Here is a 14,947-nt window from a genome sequence, read left to right as displayed (position 1 = left end):
TACCTGCAATACCTTTCGAATGAGATATTACATGTAGAATTTGAACCTGTGGTTCTTAAAATAAACTAAGAAAAGATATTTTTCTATAACAAAACCTATTGGCTGGATTTGTCTCTGAGTGTGTGTACCTCATTTATTGTCTATGTGTATGTACAACAAATGCTTAACACTACTCCTTGGATAAGCCTACTGCTCGACCACACTACCACAAAATAGAGCATTAGTATTATCTCTTTTTGCCACTATCTTACCTCTAAGGGGAACCCTTGGACTCTGTGCATGCTATTCCTTACTTTGAAATAGCACATACAGAGCCAACTTCCTACAGTTATAAACACAGTGCAAGCATAAATTATCAATCATAATAATAGAGCAGAGAAACAAAGGCATTTCATCCCTGTGTGGAACTTAACTTAGTCCACGAAATGCTGGGAAGCCCTCTACCGCCTGCTTGGACCTCTCTCCCCCTCAAGCATCACGGTCAGCAAAACAGGCCATGGCAGCTTTCACAACTCCACCTGCGAGCTTCAAGTCCCTCACCCACACTTCAGTGCTTAAATAACTCGAAGCTTGGATTCTATCTCTTTCTGGCATTTTCTAGCAATGTTATCAGCACTTGGCTGCTCTGCCCTTCCCCAGCCTTTGTTTTCATTCCATCTTCTCCCTGTACTCTCGTTCTCAAGGTTGAGACGGAGTCTTCTACACAAACAAGCTTGAAAATAATATCATGAACTTTTCCACGTTGTTCGGGGGGTTTCAGCAGGCATCACGCTCATCTACACTGCTCAAGCTAATTAACCCTTCGCGTCACAATGTCTTCCGCACCTTTCCCTATACTGATCACTCTACCTCTTAGATGAGCGTGATGCATGCGAAACGGATATCATTTACTTTGATATTCCGCTAGCTAGGTTGCTACTAATACTGGTCAGCGTTATTCTAAGCGCCTGCATCTTAGTATAAAGCTGTTTTGTGCATACATATAGTCTACATCAGTGGTTCCCAACCTGTGGTCCGGGGACCCCTGGGGGTCCGCGAAGCCACCTCAGGGGGTCCACGACTGCTTAGAAAATTAAATAATATCAACAGATTAGGTCCCCAACTTTCAGTAATGACTCAGTGTGGGTCCCCCGATTCCAATACAGATTCCGTGGGGGTCCCCAGGCTCCAGTAATGATAAAGTGGGGGTCCACAGAAGTCAAAATGTTGGGAACCACTGGTCTACATAGTATAGTTATTAGCGTAACACAAACAATCAATAACCAAATTAGCTGTTGTAACACTATATTTAGCGTCTTCATAGCTCCTAGTGCCCAGCCTAAGAAGATGTCATACCAATGATGCTCAGTTATTTGCTGGATCCATGAAGCAGTGTGTATAATCATTTATGGTATTTAGTATGGCTGTATCCTTGGAGTATTTAGCTGCCATATCAAATTTAGCAAAGGTAACTTGTGCGTAGTGCCTGATTGCCTCTAATCTGGGTAGCTTAACAACAAGCAAGATGTTCCACTCTAACTGCGCACGCATTTGCGTCTGTAATGTGGTTATGGTGAACTTAGTCGGTTGGTACAAGATGTGAGTGCTTATGTCAATAATGCTGGTAATATTGCGCATATACATTACTTGCTCTCCGGTTGTTTGTATAAATCCGTTAATAAGTAAGTGATGATTAATGACATAACATATGCTCTCTGTCCCTATCTGATATGTCTGTGCCATTTAATAGGATAAGGTAACCATTCACATTCTACCAGTATTGTGTGAAGACATGGATCTAGCACCTGTCCAGTGTGGGTACATACCCACCCCTTAGACCAATCTGCACATCTAGTGGGATCTACAGTGTCATTTGTTTAATCAATCCACTTTTTGTCAGTGTGAGGTATCCACCATTCTTTTACTTATCACTACGGGGAGCAATATAAAGGGGCACCATATGTCAGGAGGAAAATCACTTCTTGCTATATCAAAAAGAGCATAACACATTTCTTCCTCACAGTGAAACTGTATGGGCTTTACCCATATTTCTTCAGGCAAATGCAATTGTTCTCTCCAATATTCACCCTGAAGCTATCCCCATTCTGCTTTAAAGTCTGCATACTGTTTATTAACAATGCTTTGCCATAGTATGCACTGGATGCCCTTGGACACTGCTTGTGTGTTTTAAAAGCTTTTTTTTTTCTCCGAATTGTTCATAAGTGAAATTATGCCATTGCCAATTGCGATACAACCCATGCAGGACTTTCCATACTTCTTGTGAGTGTGTGGGCCCCCATTGAGAAATTACTTTTATGGCCTCTCCTGTACTATATCCTGTAGAAGATAGCTTATTCCTAATGGCTTCAACATCAAAAGAATTCAGGCCCCCTACCCCGAATCCGGTGGCCCGAGCTATCAAGGACCCTAGATCTCTTCTAATGCGTAACTTTGGCAAGGGCCATAACTGTTGTGTCCATGGTGCACATAATGGATCATACTTTGAGACATTCCCCTTGGCAATATTTATCTGTAACACAATACGATTAATTATGCTTGCATGCAGAGCTTGCTTACATCCTGTTCTATATCGAACTATAGAAACGTTGCTTAAGTTGCTAACCATGCGTCTTTCGGTTACATAAAACATGAAGGCTGGTGGTTTGGAGTATCAAACTCCTTTGGTTTCATTGTTCATTGTAACAACCACCATGTGTCCTGGTATCACAATATTTACATATCATGTTTAGCAAATAACTCAAAGCCTGTACTGTTGCTGGCGTCCCCTGCACCTCGTTCAGTCCGTTGGCATGTCGGATTTGCTGTCCAGTTACCTTCCAGGTCACAGCTTTGGCAGCCATCCACTTGCCTCCAGGTACCTCCACGTTGCAAAGTGAAACATTTCCCTGGTCATCAGTTACGTTAGCGGCTTGAGGTGCACAAGTGACATGAAGGTCCTTAACGACATTCTCTACTATCATCAACGCAGAAGTCATCGTTTATGACCGTGGGGTAAGTCTCACTGCAGGTACAAATACAGGTACATTAGAGTTCTTTAAAAGTACAATATACGTACTCCCCACCCCTTGACTCAATAGCTCTCCTGCCTCTGGCTTTTTTCCTGGATGGTTCACCCATACTTTTCTTCCTGTGCTTCCAAATCCTCCCTCACCTCTCTGGGTGTTATTGGGGGGCAGATCTTTCTTCAATGTGGGGGGTGTACGCTTGTTCACAAATCACTTGTGCAAGTCTGTCATGTGCTGATAACTTTTTTAGCTGTTCTTTCACCAATCCGTTATATCTCCGAATCATGCCTGCAGCTTGTGGATAATAACTAAGGTGCACAATCCACCAAATTCCCTGTTCCTGCGCCCAGCCCTGCACTGTTTTCCCTGAAAAGTGTGTGCCCCTATCTGTTTGGATCTCATCAGGTGCCCCATAATGTTTTATCAGGTAGTTTAGCCCTCGCAAAGTGGACTTCTGATCTGCAGACTTACAGGGCATACCCAACATAAGGCCAGTGTAGGTGTCCACCATGGTCAATACGTAGCTTTTTCCTCCTTCTTTTGGTAGCGGCCCGATATAGTCCAATTGCCACACCGTAGCAGCTGCAGTTCTTCTTGTGATATGGCCGCTAGGCTTCTTTTGCAGGGGCATTTGTCTAATCTGGTTGCATATGGGGCCCTCCTTTACTGCTTGTTGCACTTGTTCTTTAGTAACTGGAATTTGTTGTTGCTGTACCCATGCATAAGCGCTATTCTCTCCTAAATGTTCGGATGTTGCATGGGCCATGTTTGCTAAAGCAGCTTCAGCTTCCTCCTTGATGACCACCGTTCGCGTTTTGGCCATTTGATCTGAGGTGTTGTTGAATAAAGATGCAGGTGAGGTATTCGATGGGCAATGGGCATCTCCCTCTTCCACATAGATTTGACATTTTTGCCCTTTCTCCCACATCTCTTCCCATAGCTGCTCGCCTCCCGAAATGGGGGTGCCTTTAATTTTCCATCCATCCTTGCACCAAGTCGGGCCCAGCTTACTAGTCGTTGGTAAGTGGCCCAGCTTACTAGTCGTTGGTAAGTGGCCCGACTGTCAGTGTACACAAATGTTTTCTCTCCGATGGGGGCTTGTTTGATCACTGCTGCTACCCCCTGCAGTTCTGCAAGCTGGCTTGATTCATTATCCCCTTCTCGCAGCAACATCGTTTCTATAGTAGGCTGGAATGCAACTGTTTGCCATTGTCTTTTTCCTTGATAGTACCGGGCGATACCATCTGTGAACCATGCATTTTGCTGTTCTTCTTCGGTGAGTCGTTCAAAAGGCGGGGCTGTCTTAAATGGTGAGGATTCAATTTCAGAGGGCTCTGGCGCAGGGGCCATTGCCTGCAATCCACTAACCCCTAGCTTATCTTCTTGTAACTTCGACACTCCTGCTGGTCCCGGTTTTGCCCTCTGCTGCAGATACCATTTCCACTTCACGATGGCAAACTCCTGCGCTCTGCCTACTTTATTGCCAACCCCTCCTTCTCTTGTCCAACCTAGTAAGGGGACCCATGTTTTTAAGGTGACCGGCCGATCATCAGTTATGCGTTCTGTTTCCACTAAGGCCCAATCTTGTGGCACCCTCTTTTTTTCCCTGCCTCTGCCATAGGCTCCACATCACTACATCATCTACATCATCCTGTACTATCATTTCCAGCTCAAACGGGTCTCCTTCTGTGATGGGACCTAATGTAAAAGGATTCTGTAATGCATCTTTTGCTCCAGTGTCCCACAATCTCACCAACCATTTAAACAAAGGCTCTGCAGGCATCTGCCTAAACATACGGGTTATCTCCAACAACTCACTCTGCGTATAATCTCTTACCAAACGAGAATTCTGTATTTGCCCACCATTCACTCCCTTTTCACCTTCAATTTCACCTACACGTCCTTCTCCACTTTCAACTCCACCTAGTTCTGTTACACGTACTTCCACCTCATCCTCCCAATTCCAGTCATCATTGTCTGAGACTGTTCCATCCCAAGTATATGGATCCCAATTTTCTTTGCGTACCAGTGCCCTCACTTGCACAGTTGAGGGTATTTTAGGCTTCTGCCTACTCTTCTGTTTGCGTACCAGTGCCCTCACTTGCACAGTTGAGGGCATTTTAGGCTTCTGCCCACTCTTCTGGTTTGCTACTCGTACTGCTAATGCGGTGCACCTTGCCTCCATTTGATCACCCCGAGTCACTGCACTTTCTATGGTCTCTTTCATAAGTAGCTGCCTTTCCTGCAAGGCTGCAACCTCATCCCGCAGTTTTCTTATCTCTGCATCTTGTGTTAATGTTTTCCTGTATACTGTACAGAGCGTAGACAGGAAAAGCCATCCCACTTGCCCTGCTGCTTTCAGCTCCAGCTTTGCCCCTCTTGGCTTCACACTCTCAACCGCATCTTCCACTAAGAGATAACTCACTTTCTCATCTAATGCCTCTCATAACACCGGTGCTGCCCACCGGTTCAGGAGTCCTGTCACACCAGAGAACGGGTCAGATGTTAACCACCCGGGAATGGATCTGGCTTCTGCCCCATGCTGCCTTCCGCTCTCTGCCTCACTTTTCTTACGTCCCCAAAGAGGCATTATTGACTCATACCCCACTTTTGGTACCAAAATGTCTTATCCAGGTGACTGGTTGACAACTGTTCGGTATAAGTCAATAAGGACGCTCATTGAAGGACCACACGCCAATTATAAATACAATTTAGCTTTACTCGAATTTCCGGTAAATGTAGGCATTTAGCACATTAACAATAGTAGAATAAGAATAGCAATGAAAAGCATCTATTTATATATAAGTACACTACAAAGAGCATCTATGCATATATATAAGCAAAGAGTTAATTGACAGATATAAGTTTTGATTAACTGTATACCAAAATGCATCACACTACGATGTTCAGGAAGCAAAATATAAATGAATACTTCAGATAAGCTTTGATTTACTGCACACCAAAATGCATGTTTCAATTACTGCATCAGGCTCACACTACGATGTTCAGAAAGCAAAAAATAACGAGCTGAATACTTCAGGTTATAAACACAGTGCAAGCATAAATAATCAATCATAATAATAGAGCAGAGAAACAAAGGCCTTTCATCCCTGTGTGGAACTTAACTTAGTCCACGAAATGCTGGGAAGCCCTCTATCGCCTTCTTGGACCTCTCTCCCCCTCAAGCATCACGGTCAGCAAAACAGGGAGGCAGGGAGGCAGCACTGGGCCATGGCAGCTGCGAGCTTCAAGTCCCTCACCCACACTTCAGTGCTTAAATAACTCGAAGCTTGGATTCTATCTCTTTCTGGCATTTTCTAGCTATGTTATCAGCACTTGGCGGCTCTGCTCGTCCCCAGGCTTTGTTTTCATTCCATCTTCTCCCTGTACTCTCGTTCTCAAGGTTGAGACGGAGTCTTCTACACTAACAAGCTTGAAAATAATATCATGAACCTTTCCACGTTGTTCGGGGGGGGTTTCAGCAGGCATCACGCTCATCTACACTCAGCTCAAGCTAATTAACCCTTCGCGTCACAATGTCTTCCACACCTTTCCCTATACTGATCAACCAGGCAGCACCCGCTTTCTGGCAAAGTGCCCCTCCCCTTGACTTAACACCTTCATAAGGAAGGACACATACATTGCATTCCTTATTTGGTACGGATTTGGACAAAGATTATGATGCTGTTGATGACCAGACCAACTCCTGTGCCTTTTAAGGATCACAAAAAGAACTAAAAACACTAAACATTATTTAGGATTCGTAGGCTTAATATTGTTTAAAAGGCTTATCGCCATGCCATGTAAGGCAGCTCAGCCCCTTAATATTGACAATTGGTTACACACAGCTCGCGGTGGGCCACGGCAGAGACTAATGCACTAATGCGCGACAATAGATCCCGGGGCGGGAGTGGAGTGGCCACATTATGGGGCACCTACCTGCTCAAATTAGCAGATATACAAGCTTCACAATCGACTGCTGAGACAGGAACCCGTAACATATCTCCAGTATCTGCAGCGCTACCCTCACTCTGAACACTGCCATCACAGACCTCGAAGAGACTCTTTATGAACCTAAACTTATGACGTGATTCTCCCCATAACCCCAAAACAATGATACCACAAGCCCAGCGCATAGCAGAGACCATTACTGCCTTCCTGCCCCATATGTGTTGCTCCTGTGATGCAGATTCCCTTGTGTACATGTGGTACTACCACCATCTCTCACCACCCAGACTAGACACTAGAAAAGTTGTTTTTCCCCTTCAGTTGAATCTCTCCTTCCCTCACTATGGTTGCTGGGGGCTAGCAACATGTTTACATTCTAAAATAGTGCAATGACACAAATTATTCACGAAAGGTGATGATTACTGTTTATTTCTCAGAACTCCAGGTACAACTGAGCATAGGTATAGATTGTACTAACTTATATATGTTGACATGTCATATGTTACGATCACCACCTAATGTAATGTTATCGCTATATGTCATCTGCTTGACATTGCTGACAAGACCATGTTGATTATTGTTTGTACCCTCTTATCGAAAAACCAATAAAACCAATAGAAAAAGAAATTTAAAAAAACAAAAATGATGCTGGTGATGAGGTAGAGCAACAATACCATGAAGAAAATTGGAAAGATAGCCTTCAAGACGTTAATGACTCCTCTCACCGCTGGTCCCTACCACTGAATAGAGTGCTTCTTACGCAATGGTCATGCATAAAGTAGACTAAGTTCTTGACCTCCAGCTCCCCTCCTAAGAGGTCAAAACCCAGTGTTTCTGATGGTAGTTCGTCAACCTGGGAAGAGCTTCTCCTCCCCTTCAATGATGAACTCATAGACCCTCTCCTCCCCCTGATGCCCCCCACCCCACCCCCAATGCCTGCTGTGTCCTGTTCTTGGACAATCGTCCACAAGCCCAGCCAGTAGCAAAGGAGCCAAGTGTCAGATGGCTTGACTTCCTGTTCACAGCACAGTGCCACAAAAGCTGAAGAAGCCTGCATGGTGAGTTGGTAGCCCAGCTCACCAGATTGTCTCTCCTTGTCACAGTGCAGCATGGTAGGCTGAGACCTGTTGTCTCAGAAGTTGAACCTGAGTTTGCTAGACCTAGAAGAGTTGTCAGAGTGCACTTTGGTCACCAAGAAGAAGAGTTATTGCCAGAAGAATGAAACCAATGTGTTTGCTGTGCCCGGTGACTAGATGTCCAGTGGCAACTGGACTTTTGCTGGCCCAAAGACAAGTTCAAGGGGTATAGAATCCTGTGGCCAAAGTCGCCCCACCTGGACCAAAGATTAGCCCCAGGAAAACCCTGTCGATCACACAGCATCTTCAGCTTTCTGAAGTGTCTTCATCATCCTATATCCCTTGAATCAGGACCACTCCATAAAACTCCGTGGCAAGGGACCACCCACATTGGAACTGGACTGAAGACTGGTTTTGTTATCAATTTAGCTTTTTCTTCAGACCTTGATAGTCCCTGCCAGAGTTGGATGCTCAAAGTAACTCTAAGTAAGCGCATTCCACTTTGACCAGAGTTACCTTAAAAAAGTTTCTAAGTGTCAAATTCGTTAAATTTGCCAGTGCTTGTTCGCAATTAAGTGAAAAGTATGAATTTATTGTTCTTTGTAAAATCTAGATCTCCAGAACCCACCAGCAGATCTTTTTAATTTTGGTGTCCATAAATTCATAGAAATATAAGCTATTTTAATAAATTGGTGTCAGATTTCTTGAGTCGTGTTTCTTCAATTGTTTTGTTGTTATTTTAAATACTTTACACATGTTCCTTTGTGAAGCCTGACTGCTTAAAGCTGCAGCTACCCACAGTCGAATCAAAGATTAACAATCAAAACCTGCTTACACAGTAAGGTCACACAACCACACTATATAATGCACTCCACTTCCTTGTGTCTCTCGTGGTCATGCCCTTTGACGGTACTCGCCTGCTTGGGGCCAAGGCAGATTCTGCTCTGGATGTGTTCAGAGAGCAGAGCCGTAGCACACTCCCTGGACTTATTTGCCTTGCTGCATCAGCCCTAACATTCCTTTTGCAACTTCAGCAGGTCAAGGTCAGCAAGCCACTCTGTTCACTGACCCCCACACCACCCCTGCAGCCTCACCTTCCAAACCCCTTTATTGTGCCCTTAGTGGAGCACAGCCGCCTGGTTAGAGGAAGGATCCAGCAAATCTGACGAAGTTGGCAGATAACATCAGACAGGTGGGTCCTGAAGATAGTCTGAAAGAGGTACACCTTCCTCTTCATTGCCACACCTTCCGCCATCCCCAGAATGACTGATGAAGGACCATCTGTGTGTTTTATGGCAGGAAGTTTAAGTTCCTCTTTTGGGCCCAAAAGAGCTACCAAGATGGTGCTTGTTCCAAAAGTAGGTCATGGATGTTATTCCTGCTACTTTCTCGTGCCAAAGAACGACGGAGGCCTTTTCCTGTTTTAGATTTGCGTCCTCAATTTCTTCCCCTGGAAGGAGTAATTGAAAATGCTTTCTCTGGTCCAGGTCTTGTCTGACCTCGACTTTGGAGAACGAATGGTGAAGTTAGACCTGCAGACGCCTATTTCCATGTCCTCATCCTGAAGGCCCATTGACGCTGCTTGCAGTTTGTTGTATGACAGGAGCATTTATAGTTTTCTGTGCTCCCTTTTGGACTCACCAGCACACCTTGGCTGTTCACAAAAATGTGATGGCGGCGGTAGCAGCACATCTTTTGAGTTCAGGGGTCCCCATCTTCCTTTACCTAGCAGTTGTCAGCCACCTCTAGACTACAGCAAACCTCTGTCTTTTTTGGGGTTCACTATCAACATACTGAAGTCACACCTGATTCTTTCTTAGATGTGCCCCTTCATCTAAGCCATTCTGAACACAGTTCAGTTTCATGTATTTTCCCTGGAAAGGAGAGTCCCAGGACATTCAGGCTTTGAACAGCTCTTTCAGTCTCTGTTCTGGATCCTCAGTGAGATCGACTCTGAGGCTGCTGAGAGTGATGGTATCCTTTTGGTCTCCTGCATCCTGCTGGTCAAGCTGGCCAATTGGCATATGCAGGCTTTGCAGTGGGACCTAAAATCTCAGTGGGTCTAACATCAAGTGGACCTCTCCTACCATTACCAGATTTTGGAGGAGACTGCAACAGTTCTGCAGTGGTGGTTAATGGACTGTGATTAGGTCAGCAGCAGATCCCTTTCCCTACCTGACCCAGGAATAACAGTGGTGACCAATGCTTCACTTATGGGTTGAAGCGGTCACCCGGGACATGTGGAGATTAGAGGTCCTTATCAACCTTCTAGAGCTCCGGGCCATTCACTTGGTATTGAAAACCTCTCTTCCGCTCAATAAAGGAAGGCAGGTACAGGTGTTCCAGGACCAAACCACTGCCTTGTGGGATTGAGTAGGGTTGTGTGCCCTGTGCCATGCAGCATCACACCTCTGAAGTGTCAGGACCATCAAGGGATTTCCATGGTGGTGAACCGCGTGGCAGGATCTTTGAATGCCAGGGTGGACAATCTGGTGAGTCAGTGACTTGTCTCAAAAGTGGATCAGGCTGCCTCAACGGGAGTACCTGCTGTTGCAGCAATAGGGCAGGGTTCTGCACCCTGGCCTTTGCAAGCTCAATCTTCATGCATGGAGATTGAGTGGTGACAGCTGAACATCGTTGACCTGTTTTTGAAGGTGGTTGATCTCCTCTTGGCAGCCAGATGTCCGTCAACAAAAATTGTATACACCTGTTAGGACAAATGTATGGTTTGGTTCAGCACACGTCAGATAGACTCCCTCCAGGCCAAGTTATCTGACAAGTCTGCTGTTTGTTTAGTCATCCCTCTAAGGAGAAGGAGACTCCAATAACTTGGACCAGTAAACCTTTCTTCCACCCATTAAGGGAAGGCAGGTACATGTGATATGATTGTAAGAACACCTAGTGAACAATCATCTCTTTATGGGGTTCACTGGAGTTAAAAAAAAAAGTAAGACTATAATACAGAAACAGACCACCTCCCACTGGATTGTGCTCTGGATCAAGATTTGCTACGCATTAGCCAAGAAACAGCTTTGAGAAGGACTGTGAGCTCATTCCACCAGGGTCAAGGTTGCTGCCACTGCGTTGGCACATGGAGTTCCTGCCCTTGACATCTGCCAGTCAGCTATATGGGCTTCACTCCATATGTTCAATTTCTGGACAACTACATTCTCCAAGAGGGGCATTTCACCCCTGTGCAGTCGTGCAGGACGTTTTGGTTTGAGCCAATTCACAGACCCACTTCCTAATAGGTACTGCTCTGGTATCTGTTTAAAAGATGAGGAATCTGCATTTAGAAGTCACTATTGGAAGAACAAGGTACTTACCTTTGGTAATGCTCCTTCTGCCGGAGGCTCTGCCTAACCATAGATTCATCACTGACACTTATTTCCCCCCATTCTTTGAATCTGCTCTGCCCATTAATAAGATCCCAAGTCTAGAAACAAAGACACTGGTTAAAGCCAATTTGATGTTGGGGCTCTGCATGACAGATTGTGTATTTTTATCTTAAATTGGACACCAGAAGACAAAAATCTATTCAGGGGAGCCGGAGAAATGATTTTTCAAAGGTGAGTAAAATACTTTAACTTTAATCCATAGGATGCAATAAATTATTGCATGCAGATAGTCACCAAAGGGCTAAAATGCCTGTTGAAATGCTCTTGGACTAGCCACTGTGGGCTGGGACCAGTCACAGGGAACGTTCAGGTCTAGGTGGAGTTTGCCAGTCACAGTTAGCAGTCTTATGGTCCTTAGTGTACTTTTCTCCTTTAAAGTGGTCCACCTAGGAAGTGGTCCTGATACTGGGGATAAAGGATCCCGAGGTGCTGAAATTGGTGAAGGTGCTGAAAGAATGCTGAAGAGTCATAGTGAGTATTCTTGGGGCCACCCTGTAGTTCACAAATCCAGGGGTCATCTCTGGCCTCAGGAGTTGATGTCCATGTTGCAACATAGGAGTCCAGTGACGGTCTAGTTCCCTCTAGTTAACTGGTCTCTCAGTTACAGCAGGTTTAGCGACTGCTTACAGGTAAGCAAATCCTTTTCTTCAGAGGACCAGAGCCTACTTCGGCTACGGATCCCACGTGCTTGGGGACACCTTAGAGAGGTGTGGCTTTGGTTGTCCAGTGACAAGCAGGCGTTTCTGACAGCTGGGCACTCGATAAGTGCAGGTGTCTTTAGCTTTTGGTGGCCCTGAAACCTAACAAGAGGCTAGCCAACTAGTCCTTGGAGTCACTTCTTCCATTCTGGGACAAGTGGAACTCTTCATCGAGTGGACACAGCAGGCACAGTCCTCGTTGCGGTTCCGTTGGGTGCAGCAGGTGCAGCCTCTCTTTGCTGGTCTAGGGAGTCGCAGGGCAGTTCTTCTGGCTTCTTCCAATCTAGTAGTGAGCTGAGGGCTAAAGGTCTGGGGTGTCACTTTTATAGTATCTTCTTGTGTATAGGAGGGGAGGACTCTAGTTAATCGTGCAGTAGTCCAACGAGGCAACCCTTCACACTTTATATCACTTCCTGAGAGTTTGGCCACCAAACAGTCCCACGATACCCCTTCTAACCCAAGCCAAGATGGCACAAGCCTTCTTGCCCTGTGAGGAGCCCTGAGAACACCTATGGGGTGTAGCCAGCATAATGATCTCCTCCTGGAAAACCTGCTCTGCACACAGATACACAAAGGAGGGGCAGGCCGAGGTCTGATCTCCATTTGCTTCACTGAGGCAGTAGTCTCTTTGAAGCTAGGGCTTCTGTGGCCTCCACTCAGTAGTCATCTTGCTGGAGGAAGTCACATCTCCTCCCTTAAGCAGTTCTGTCTGTTCCCTGTTCCTGGGAGTGCTCCACACTTCTAGCAGGGGGAGCAGCATGTTGTCTCAGGTGATAACGGCTGTAGATAGTCAGGAAACTGTAGCAGAGATTTTGCCAGCAAAGTGGGGACTTTTTAGAGTCACCTTTCTTTTAAAAGTTAACCTTAAATCCAACCTGCCCATCTTTATAATATTAAGCACTTGCCAGGTGGGCTGCTGAGGTCTTCCTAGTGGTGGCTTCCCAATATATTTAAGAAGGAAGGGTTTGTCCTGGCAACAGTTTTTTTTTTTTTTTTTTACCAGGTCGAGTTACCAGGCTGCAGTACCATTCCTAGAGTCACGTGTATTCATCTTGTCACAGCAGCGGTGGCATAATCAAGTGCTGAAGTCCACTAGTGACAGTTAACTTATTAGCCGTGTGTACTTCTGGTACTATATTCTAGGGACTCAGAAGTAAGTTAAATGACCCACATACTTTGGGGGTTAGAGCACATGCAGTGGGGCCTGGACAGCAGTGCTCAGTGCACTGCAGGCATTTTCTTACAGTTACATATGATTATCTGTCTCTCCCAATACGAAGTGGTCACCTATAGAGTTTTATAGCCCAGGAACCCTGTGTTTGTCATGATTATTTATTGTTATGTGTTCACTAACGTCAAGCAAGGGAAGCCTTTGTTTGCATGTTAAATGGCACTGTTTGTGTTTTGTTGTGAATGATTACGATATATTTGGTTTCAATTCCCCTAGGGCAGCTTTCAATGGCAAATTCTGGACAGAATACCAATGGTTCCCAATTCTTCATCACTTGTGATAAAACTGACTGGCTGGATGGCAAACATGTGGTCTTCGGAGAGGTCATGGAGGGAATGGACATTGTAAAACAGATGGAGGTAATTTTATTGTAAATTCCACCTTCGATCTTAACAGCGCTCTTGAGTTCAAGCACCATTCTCACGTCACTGCAGCAACTTACAGTTGAAAGCAAAATGTCTTTCTCGTTGTAGCACACTTCTCTCTGGCGGTAATGTTCTTCTATGCAGTTGTAGTACACTGCTTTTCAGTGAAGTGCACGACATCGAAGCTTTAAAGTATCCACTTTTGAGACAAGGCACTCTGATCTTAGAAATTGTCACTGTTGCGAAATGCCACTGTAGGAAAAGGTCCTCACAAGCAGTCTGGATAATGTGAAGGATTCCAAAGCCCTCTTTGCTTTTCGACAGTCAATAGAGATTGGTTCCTATTCTCCTATCAGCATGCCTTATATTTATATTCTACCTTCTGCTGAAATTGGGTTCCTGCTTTGCGATCTGCAATTCTTGGTTATTTGTCTCCATTTGATTGATTTAGCTTTGTTTTTTTCCATCTAAGAAGTTTGTGTTAATTTACTCCAGTTAGTAGCGCTTGGGTTGTCTGTCATCCAATCCAAAGAGACTGATGAGTCTTTTTCCACTTTATAGGCACAAGGAAGCAAGGACGGTAAACCGAAACAAAAAGTGATCATCTCGGATTGTGGCGAGTATGTGTGAGGAGCATCTAACTGCTGGTATTGCAGGCTTCATGGATTGGAATTATACCATAGTTACCCGTTGGGCAGGGGGAAGAACACACTACTCTCACAGGATGGTAGACAGCGTTCTTGCACCTGCCCTAAATTCTTCAAAAGTGCTCAGATCTGCTGCGAGTTTGTGGATGACAGACCCGGAGTCCCAAAGTTAAAACCAAGAAGACACAGCTGTGGGACCAGACATTATAATACCCTTAGAGGTCTGAAAATTCTGTATATATTTCTGTACAGTTTTTATTGTGAATAAACATTATTTTTCATATGGTTTGATTTTATCCTTGTTGCCCAAAAGTGAGATTTTATAACATACCTGGCAGTTCTCACCTTGGATTCCCATTGCATTTGCATGGAGAGTTCTCATATCTAAAATCGAAGGTGATAGTTTATAGAACTACTGCATGTCAGACCCATCTGATTGTGCAAAGAGCTTTCCTGCCAAAGTCGCCTGTGTGATTCACTTTGGACCTCCACCTTGTCAAGCTCTCCAATTAAGCAGTGGAGCTCTTCACTTCTAAACTTTGTTATTGTTTACTAAGCTTTCCCGACTCAGACCCTGTG

At 45.0% G+C, this 14,947-nt stretch overlaps 1 protein-coding gene across 1 annotated transcript in view; it reads left to right on the top strand.

The window, feature by feature from the left end:
* PPIE (peptidylprolyl isomerase E) overlaps positions 1 to 14,649 on the top strand; it is a 179,556-nt gene extending 164,907 nt beyond the window's left edge. The window contains exons 9-10 of the mRNA XM_069223416.1: positions 13,573 to 13,715; positions 14,283 to 14,649. Of these exons, the coding sequence (XP_069079517.1) occupies positions 13,573 to 13,715; positions 14,283 to 14,351 (212 nt within the window). The 3' untranslated portion in view covers positions 14,352 to 14,649. The remainder of the gene's footprint in view (positions 1 to 13,572; positions 13,716 to 14,282) is intronic.
* The last annotated feature ends 298 nt before the right edge of the window (positions 14,650 to 14,947 follow it).

Source organism: Pleurodeles waltl, chromosome 3_1 (assembly GCF_031143425.1).
Source record: "Pleurodeles waltl isolate 20211129_DDA chromosome 3_1, aPleWal1.hap1.20221129, whole genome shotgun sequence".
NCBI classification, from domain to species: domain Eukaryota; kingdom Metazoa; phylum Chordata; class Amphibia; order Caudata; family Salamandridae; genus Pleurodeles; species Pleurodeles waltl.
Note: the sequence above shows the minus strand (reverse complement) of the source record. Positions and strands in the feature narration are given on the sequence as shown.